Genomic DNA, 10,047 nt, shown 5'->3' with positions numbered 1-10,047 from the left:
AAATTGGATGAAGATTATGGGTTACTTTAGATTATTTTTTATAATGGCAGAGCTCGGTACTTTAGATATAGGTTTAGTGTTTATTTTAGAATATTTTAATAATCATAATGGTGGGTAACTTTTTAGAAAATGTAATAGACTAATGACTATGATTATTAGAGTTTACATGATTGATGTTTGATATTTTTAAGTTTTATGAGAATTTCTATGATTTGTCTTTTTTTTCTAACTTGTCTCGTGAGAACTAATGGGGAGTCTTCAATGGAAAAAAATGAGGCTAATTGCTACAAAACTACCTTGAGCTACATCTCATTTGTTAAATATTTGAACATAATCTATAGCTATATACTTATCGCCTTCATCCGTTTGTGATAGATTTTTCTTAGTAATTACTCTATAATGTTTTCATCCACATTTATAATATTTAACTTTTCACTTTGGATCTCATGTAAATGCTTGAATTTGTTTAATAGACCTGAAGTTTGAGCTGTAATTTTAAATAGAAATATATGTTCTAATCACTTCTCTATATCTTTATAAATAGTGACACACATCATGTGTATATATCTTAATTATTATATCATATACCAATAGTATAAGAAATAGATAATTTAGAATCATATATTGGTGTATATTTTTAAGTACGGTGATTTGGATTCAAATGTAAGGTTATCTCATGTTATTTTTAATAATGGCATATGTGGGTATTATATACACAAATTTAAGGGTTAATTTTAGTTATTTTATATAATGCTAGTGGTAAGCAATTTAGATGCAAATTTAAGGGGATATTTTTTTAGAAATTATAATGGTATAAGTTGGTAATTTAGATGAAGATTAGGGGATATATAAAGTTATTTATATTAGTTGCAAATTTAGAGGTTATTTTAAATATTGTTTATAATGGAATAAGTGGGTAATTTTGATGAAGATTAGGGGGTTACTTTAAGTTTATTTTATATAATGGTATAGGTGAGTAATTTAGATATAGATTTAGGGGGTTGCTTTAGGCTATTTTCATAATGGTATAGGTGGGTAGTTTTTTAGAAAATATAATAGATCTAATGGCTATGATGATTTGAGTTTATCTATTGATGGTCAGATATTTTGTTTTTTTGTGAGAATTTATAGGATTTCTCTCTTTTTCTATAGTATCCACCTAGGATCCTAGGTGGCTTCACCTAGAGACTTCAAAAGGAGCCTCCAATTAGTACAACAATATGTTGATCTAATTTTTAGGAAACATACCCTGTTTGGCATAGCTCCACTCCACAACTCCAGCGACTCCAACAAAAAAAGTAGCCAAACAACCCAACTCCAAAACTCCATGGAGCTGCCAACTCCATGGAGCTGTAGTACAAATGGGGGTGGAGTTTTGGAGCACCTCTTTTGCTGCTCCAAAACTCCCTCTTTTGAACCTCCTCGTGGAGTTGGTGGGTAATTACCCACCATTGCCACTGATTACACAAAAGTAACGTTTCATTATTCTCCCTCGCGCCTCTGTTTTTCTCCCTCGCGTGAAGTCCCGCCCGCGCCGCATGTACCCTAGCCCGCAACCCTAGCCGCGCCGCCGCCCCCGCCGGCGGCCGTCCACCCCCGCCGGCGGCCGGCCGAGCCCCGCCGCCAGCCGCCGTAGGCCCGCCGCCGTTTTCCTACCCCGCCCGGCCACCTAGCTTCGCCTCCCGCCGCATCTGGACGAGCCCGCCGCCGGCCGAGCGCCCTGTCGCCGGCCCCCGAAGCCCGCCGCGAAGGCCCGCCGTCGGCCGTCGAAGCCCGCCGCCAGCCGCTGTGCCCCGCCGCCGCCCGTGTCGCCCCGCCGCCGAAGCCGCTGAAGCCGCCGTCGAAGCCCGCCCGCCACCGGCGTGGGAGGAGATCCGCCGCCCATTCAAAGGTATGAAATCCCCAGCGCCAATCCGCCAATTCGAGTCCCCCTCTATGAATTAGGGTCCCGTGGATTACTATGGTAGATTGAGGGAAGTGGTGAATTGATGGATCTTTTGGTTTGCTGCCGGAATTCCAAATTCCTCTCGGCCGGCCGCCGGCCCGGTTTGCGCAGGGGTTGCCTGCAGCCTGCAGAGGCCTGGCCTGCCTGAGCAAAGACAAGGCAGAGGAGCCCTTGCATGACTAGGAGCCTAGGAGGCTTGCACTGTTGTGTAGCTAGAGTTTTTCACTTCACTTCAAGTAGACTGTAACGTACGAATGCTATGATAGCTTCTTGCAAACTAGTATATACCCTCCGGGCTTCAGACTACGCTCCGGCCCAAGCCTCCGGCGACGGGCCTCCGCTCCGTCAGAAGCCCCGCCTATTTCCTGGAGGAAATTCGTAACAAAATTTATGATATGTTTCTAATCATTGTCAATTATGATATGTTTGATTCTGCATTTCTGCTGTGTGCAAAAGATCAGGTGGTGTACAAAAGCTTGCAAATTTCTGCTTGCTGTACGCTTTCCATTAATGTTTACCTCCATTGCTTCTGGCCTGTTCTGATGCAATGCAGCAATACGGTGCTACAAATGAAATGATTCTGGCACAATTTCAGAGTGGTACAGCGGCACTGTGGTGCCTATACCACGCACTGTATGGATATCTTCATAGATTACTGCACATTGCCATCTAATATAACGCACGACCATTCTTTATGACACACTTGTGCAAAGTCTGACTGTCATGTGAGCATCATCATATCTGATACTCTATTTGCCAAGCAACCATGTTGCCACGCTAGGACTTGTTGCTGCTACTATGGTTCTACACAATTTCATACGTGAACATGCTAGCATTGATGTGGACTTTGCTAATTTTGATAGAGATCCTACCTACATGCCTACTATTCCGGAAAGATACAACAAGTATGCTGTGTCTCAACATGCCTCCGATGGATCAACTTCGGAATCAAGCTTTGTGACTATGGATACATTTCGTGATAGTATGGCTACATCAATTGCCCTAGCATGGAATTAGTGCAATGATTATTGTAACGACCTTATTTTGGAACTATGAATTTATTTTGAAATTTTAAATTTTTGGAACATGTAATTTTTATTATTATTTTGGACTTCAATGCATGTAGTTTCATTTTATATTTGTGATAAGTAGTTCAAGTCGAATCAGGGGCAAGAAAGGCAATCTACCCTCAAACTCCTCTTTTCTGGAGCTAGGGACACCCTCCCAGCCAAACACCCTCACCAGACAGCTCCAACTCCACCCAGAGCTGGCTCCACCTGGAGTTCTGGAGTGGAGCAGCTCCACCCAGAGTTGGAGTCATGCCAAACAGGGCCATAGAATCTAATTGAATCTAATTAGTACAGCAATAAAGTCACTAAGCTTAACCAACTCCCACAAATTATACAAGATCCCCAAACGTGCACGTTGGCGTCTGTCGTTGGTTGGCTGCACGGAGCTTGGGAGTCGGGAGTCGGGACACGCCGCGCATGCGCAGCACTACGACCGCCACTCGACCGTCCACGCCGGCCAGCGACGAAGCAGCGCTCGCCGGTGACCACATGCGCATGGTGTGTTCCCGCGTTCGATGGCCCGTGCTACGTTGACGTACGCAAAGTCACCAAGAGATCGTCACGCACGGTAAGTGTGGCAAGCAGTCGAGCACTCAAGGAATAACCTTTCTCCATCTCATTTACAATTCAGACCTTGTTGCCATTGCCGCTCTCACTGGTACTAGTGGAGTCCTTATTACCGGTGTCAGTGTCACTGACACCGCCGCTGCTGCTCGCTACCTCACGCACCTTCTTATCCTCTCCTCCTCCCCCGCCGGCGGCCGCTCCGACCATGCCGACCTCCCTGAACCGCCCGTACAGGTCCCCGCGGTAGAACTCCCTCGTCCTCCACGCCAGCACCAGCGACACGAGCGCGCCGAGCAGCGTCACGCCGGTGATGATCAGGAACGACTCCCTGAAGCACCGCACCCCGATGCAGGTGAGGTCCCGCCCCTTCCGCCCGCCCTGCCGGAGCGCCTCCCGGTCGTACATCCTGCCGGCGACCCGCACGTTGAGGATGTAGGAGCCCACGGGGCTCGCCACGGCGCCGAAGTTGTAGAGCGTCGAGTAGTACTTGAGCCCGAACACCTCAGAGATGATGGCGAACAGCAGCGGCCACTGCGCGCCGAAGCAGAAGCCCAGGATCACGGACGCCGCGTACAGCCCGTTGCTGACGCCGGAGGCGATCAGCCCGTGGCCGACGCAGGCGAGGAGGAGGACTACGGTGAGCGCCAGCGGGCGGGGCACCTTGTAGCGGGCGAGGAGGTGCTCTGAGGCGAAGCCGGAGACCACGCGGCCGGCGTAGTTCCAGATGCTCACCAGGGAGACGAACGTGGTGATGGAGCGCTGCGCGTAGCCCAGCGACTGGCCGATCTGGCCCATGTTGTCGATGGCAGTCAGCGTGCCGCCGATGCCGCAGATGGTGGCCACGAAGAGGACCAGCATGTCCACGCTGAACAGGGCCTGCAGGATGGTGTAGTCCTGGCCCCTCGCCGGCGGCCGGAACACGTCCTGGAAGCACGACGGCGAGGTGCCGGCGGCAGCGGCCTGATCAGAAGCCGGTGGCGGTGTCACCTGGGCCGAGGACGGGTGTGTTTTCTCGTGATCGACGGTTATCGTGACGATGGAGGAGGTCGTGATCGCCGGCGCCGGCGGCTGGAGGTAGGTCTTGAGCTCTTGCTTGACGACGATGACGATCGGGAAGAAGATGAGCAGGAGGAGGACGGCAGCCGTGACGTAGTAGGCCGGCTTGGGAAAGCGGATCACCTCCAGCTCGACGACGTTCATGATGAGGAGGTAGATGGCGAGCACGATGGAGGCGTAGAGGAAGAGGAAGAAGGCCCTGCGCTCCCTGCCGCGCTCCTGCCCGGCCGCGTCCCGCCGCGGCATGATGCGGATGGTGGGGATGAAGAGCAACGAGATGGCGGCGGGGAGCCACGCCATGAGCAGCACGAGCTCCGCGCCGTCGTTGTCGGTGCCGTAGATGGCGCGGTAGAGCTGCGTGAAGATGGCGCCGCTGAGCCCGACGAAGCCCTTGAGCAGGCCGAGCACGACGCCGCGGTCCTCGGGGAAGTTCTTGACGGCGGTGACGAGCGCGCCGGTGTTGGCGAACGACTGCGAGTTGGCGCCGACGGCGATGTACACGCACATGAGCCACACGGGGGGCCGCGCCGTGCGGCCGGAGACGGCGAGGTATATCATGAGGTAGCCGGCGAGGTTCATGCCGGCGCCGCACGCCAGGACGACCCACGGCGGGGTGACCTCGTTGATGAGGCCCGGGAGGATGCCGACGTTGGCGCCCACGTCCTTGAAGAAGCTGAGCGTGTTGAGCGTCTGCTGGTCGTACCCGAGCGACGACTTCACCGCCTTGGAGTAGATGCCGAAGATGTAGGTGCCGCCGGCCGCCGCCATGATCAGGATCGACGCGAAGAACATGAACCACCGCCCGCGCATCACGTGCAGCGCGAACCGCATCGTGCTCGCCGGCGCCGCGCCGGCGCCGGGCGCGCCCGTGGCGGCGCGGTCGCCGAACACCATCGTTGATCGCCTGATAGTTCTCGGGACGGCCACGCACAAGAGGTTCGCTTGAGGTAGCTATATTAGCTACCACCTGTGTTGTGTGTCAGCTCCTGTACTTGCAGTGGCTATAGCTAAGCTTATATGTAAGAGGCTGTGGAGCCTTGTGAGCTTCCAGTTCGGATCCCGAGTGCGACTCGACGAATAATCAAAGGAAATTTTGACATGCGTTTCCACTGCGGTTAATCCCGAGCGTCCATTTAGGATTTGTTTGGATTGAGCGATTCATGCTATGGCTTATTTGCTATATTTGTCTTCGCCATTTTCCTGCTATCTATCAACCTCTGGTACGGTACGATTATGTCATTTTGAAATTTATTGAGTTTTTTTGGTTAGATCTACAAGCAGGAAAACGAGTGCAACAGGAGACGCCAAAAGTTTGAATAATATAGTTTGAATTTTCACTCGAAAGATAGCTCATCGTCGTGCACTGTCGCAAATCGAATCTGCTGTAAGAGCATCTCCAAGAGTTTCCTATTTTTTTTTCCTAAAAAGTTATAGTTTGGCAACTCCTAAATATTAATTGGGAGGGAAAACGATAGTCATCTCCAAGAGTTTCTAATAAATGACATCAAAAAATTCAAATTGAGGTCCACATCGGCAGCATGCACACAACGGCAGCAGCTGGCGGCCAGCGGACAGCCACGGCCGGCCACAGGGTGCCACAGCCTCGCACGCAAGGCAGCAGCCCGCCATGGCCTGGCAAAGAGGCGGCATCCGGCCATGACCTAGCACGGCAAGCACATAGGGACGGCTTCTGATCAAGTGATACAACAACGCAGCAGATCCAAAAGAGCACGGTCACGGCAAAACATAGGGACGGACGGATGGTGGCGGGTAAGGAAACCTAGCGGCGGCGGCGGCCGACAGGAAGCCATGGCGCCGGCGGCAGCACAGCAAGCCCATGGCAAAACGATAGATCGGAGTATGTACCAGGTCACTACGTCCGTGGCGGTGTCGTTCGTTGACCTGGACGACGAGCGATGGAGGAGCGGCTTCCTTCCTGTACGACCGCCACGAACGATGGACGAGCGCACGAAGGATAGATCGGCGGGAAAAGAAGGCTCACCAGGATGGATTCCATGCGGTAAGGCAAATCCGCGTGACCGACGAGACGCGCAAAGTTACGCGCGCGGGGAGGAGATTTCTCAAGTGCCTAAATATTAGGAGGATGGATTAGAAACTGTTGGAGAGAGATTTTTTCTTATTTTTCTAAAAACCAAGTATTAGGCAGGCAAATAGGGAACTCTTGGAGATGCTAACGCCCGTGCAAGCCTATCACTTAGGTTATTTTGACGTAATCGTAAGTGGTACACTGCTTGACCCACCCAAGATACTATCTTCATTCCAAATTATAAGTAATTCCAACTTTCTTGGAGAGTCAAACTATTTTATGTTTGATCAAAATTATAGAGAGGATCATAAAAATTTATAGCACCGAATATATACTATGAAAATATATTTAATGAAAAAACTAATGGTACTTATTTGGTACCATGAATGCTAGTACTTTATTATATAAATTTGGTCAAACTTGAGATGCTTTGACTCTCAAAAAAATTAAAATGACTTATAATTTGAAATGGAGGGAGTAGCTTCTATCACTTGTAGTCGTGTACTCCTTCACATGGTTATATGAGAGCGTCGAGAGGTTGCGGCGGGCACGTAAGCTAATTTTCCATTTGACTACATGTTGCACTAGGTGTGTGCAACTATGAAATCTCTTGTCATTTTTTTCACTCCAAATTCACTACCACTTGCACGTGCGCTTGGTATAGTATATGGATTTGCTATTTACTAGTCTGCAACTCTGCATGGACTAGGAATTTGAGGCCTACGGTTCAAAATTGCCTGCACAATACATACGACGACTTTGCCATGGACTTGCTGGCCCAAAGACTAACCAGTCGACTGGTCAAGAGTCAAGACACAAGCCGCCATTTTCTGCCACGCCACAAATTGTAAAACGTTCTAGATATTAGGTAAGCCTGCTACAATATCCATCAATTCCTAAGCAGACTAGAAGGGTTGAAACTGGCGCCACGACTAACATCTTACCACTTGCAAGACCCATCGTTGTCTGAGGTGATCCTTGTTGCCCCTTCTTTCCAGTAGGTGATGCGTGGTTGTTCCTAAACGTTGGTCTTTGTGTACTCCTGGTGCCCACACGTTAGGATATAATACATCACAATCGCGTGAACCTCAGAGGAAACAATTTAATTCTCTTGATTTTGTTCTGGATGTTACGGAGTACTACAAATTTTTTTAGAAAAAAGTGTTTCGGAACTTCTTGTTGCACTTCAAGAAGGATAAAACTAAACAGAAGAGCAAATGTTTTTTATGAGGAGTAAATTTTTCAATGTGGAGCTGTCTTCTCTTCAATCGATTTTGGATGTGGATCCAACAATCCAAAACCGCCCCTTCTCTCCTTATTGGTTTCTTCTCTCGTGCCTTCATCTTCCTCCCGATACAATGGAGCGTCGGATGTGACGCCCCACCTCCATCCTGCTCCAACGGCCTCCGCCGCCGCCCTCCACCACCGCCAACGCTAACCTGTTGGGGTCTAATGCCCCCGCCGCTTCCACCGCCAACCGGAGCTCCTCCACTGCCCGGCTCCGGTGGTACCCTCGCCACCTCCGCTCCGCCACCGTCTCTTCCCCCTCCACTGCCAGCTAGCCAACCGCCCCGAAGCTTCCTCTACAGCCGGATACAGAGGTAAACCCCAAATCCCAAAACCTTAGACCCTAACCCCAATTTCTCATGTCTAGTTCAATTTCTAATATAATTTTGGGTGATTGATGGATAAGTAAGAAATCATAAGTAAGAAATCAGTAGGAGTAAATTTCAATGTTTTCTATTAGGATAGAAGATACGTATCCAACGTACATTCGAAAAAAAAAGCTACGCTATATATGTTCTTATGCAGGAATGCGATGCTTTTGACTAGATGCAAAATGAAAGGAGAGAATCAGCCTATGGGACACACGAGGCTATTATGGACTAAGCATAGAGCGAGCGAAATGCTCTGAGCTCTTGACATGAGCAGGCACCGTCCCTTTCACCTGCAATCACCGTCGCGTAGAAGAAAATCTTGGTACACTTGCGTTCGGCACTTAGCCGTGCTCACAACATATTCTGACAATCTGACGGGAGCACCACGAACAACTCGCGCGGTTTTTTTTTATGTGTGTGTGTGAGTTGTGGCTCTACAAGAGCCAAGGGTTTTCTGCCACGTCAGGAACAGGGATTCTGGAGATTTCAGGAGATTTTCTCGTGCAAGGACGTAGGGCTACACCAGCATCAACATATACAGCACGAGTTGACCAGTTACAGTCCAATCCGGCCGTAAGCACAGAATTCATGAACCCACGGTGCAATCCACTCACTCTTCCATATTCATACGGATAGCTTGGAAATCTTTGATTGGAGAGCAACAAAACACTCCCGACTTTTGTTTTCCCACCGTACCTTAGCACGTATTTCATTAAAAGAAGAAGAAAAGTTTGGTTACAAGAACTTGCAGCGTCATCTGGGATTGATGACCTGCTAGCGCATATAAGAGTTAAAGAAGAAATCCCTGCTAGCGAATACCGAATACAAGGGTTAAGAAGAAATTACATTTGCATCTTGCTGCGACCCTACTAACAGGTTACCAGGTACGACATTGGGGTGGACGGCTGCTGTAAATGGCGCAGATAATGAAATTCTACCAAAACCCAAGCCGTCGCCTCTTCTATAATCTTCTGATTCAACATCCCCGTCGTCCTCCGAACATGATTGAAAGTTCTTTCATTTCTTTCCATTTCTTTCCAGCCAAATGAACCAGCCCACCAGGATAATAAGAGAGTCTAAAATTTTCATGGCCGACCTATCCACCCGTTTTCTTACTGCTAGCCACCAGTCAGAAAAGAAGGACTCAGAAACAGAGAGTGCCAAGTGCTGCCAGTTCAGTTCCAATAGAATAAGATGTCACAACTCCCTTGCATAGACACACCGAACCAGGGGATGGTTTATGGTTTAGACTCAACAGGTTACCCCAACTACCGGGGATCATAGACGCAGGGCCTTCAGCGGTTCAGCCTTTGCCACAAGCAGTCAACGTACGACGCTGACTGCCGATAATTTGGCAACGAAAATTCACTGGTAATCACAGAGGAATATTCAAAATCTCTCTCTGTCAGCACGTCACCAGCGGTCTCTTTCTCTGACCAAACCATGTGAGAATCTTCAAAGGACGACGCAAATTTAAACTCTCGAGTCAGCCGGCTCCCGCCAATAATATCACTACAATACTCCCGGGCTCCCAGCTGCGAGTTGATAATAAGTCTGAGCAGCGCTGTTTCCATGGCGTTTCATGGCCGGATAAGCGCACCCTCCGTTCAGATTTGGCCAATGACAAGGCAACAAGACACAGCCGAACCGTGACTTCTTTTAAGAAGTAATGAAATATTGATGGGTGATGTAGGATGGATTTGC

General features: G+C 49.1%; 1 protein-coding gene across 1 annotated transcript; it reads right to left on the bottom strand.

Moving 5' to 3' along the window:
- Positions 1–3,603: 3,603 nt before the first annotated feature.
- On the bottom strand, positions 3,604–6,707 carry LOC117836569 (protein NUCLEAR FUSION DEFECTIVE 4). The gene has a single exon (XM_034716025.2). The coding sequence runs from the start codon at positions 5,530–5,532 to the stop codon at positions 3,643–3,645; it is 1,890 nt and encodes a 629-aa protein (XP_034571916.1). The 5' UTR covers positions 5,533–6,707; the 3' UTR covers positions 3,604–3,642.
- Between the last annotated feature and the right edge of the window lie 3,340 nt (positions 6,708–10,047).

This window comes from Setaria viridis, chromosome 9, assembly GCF_005286985.2.
Source record: "Setaria viridis chromosome 9, Setaria_viridis_v4.0, whole genome shotgun sequence".
NCBI lineage: Eukaryota > Viridiplantae > Streptophyta > Magnoliopsida > Poales > Poaceae > Setaria > Setaria viridis.
The sequence above is the reverse complement of the archived record's forward strand: the minus strand, read 5'-3'. Positions and strand labels throughout refer to the sequence as shown.

Excerpts from the sequence above, each read along its gene's own strand:
- LOC117836569 (XM_034716025.2), bottom strand. The coding sequence starts at position 5,532 with ATGGTGTTCGGCGACCGCGCCGCCACGGGCGCGCCCGGCGCCGGCGCG.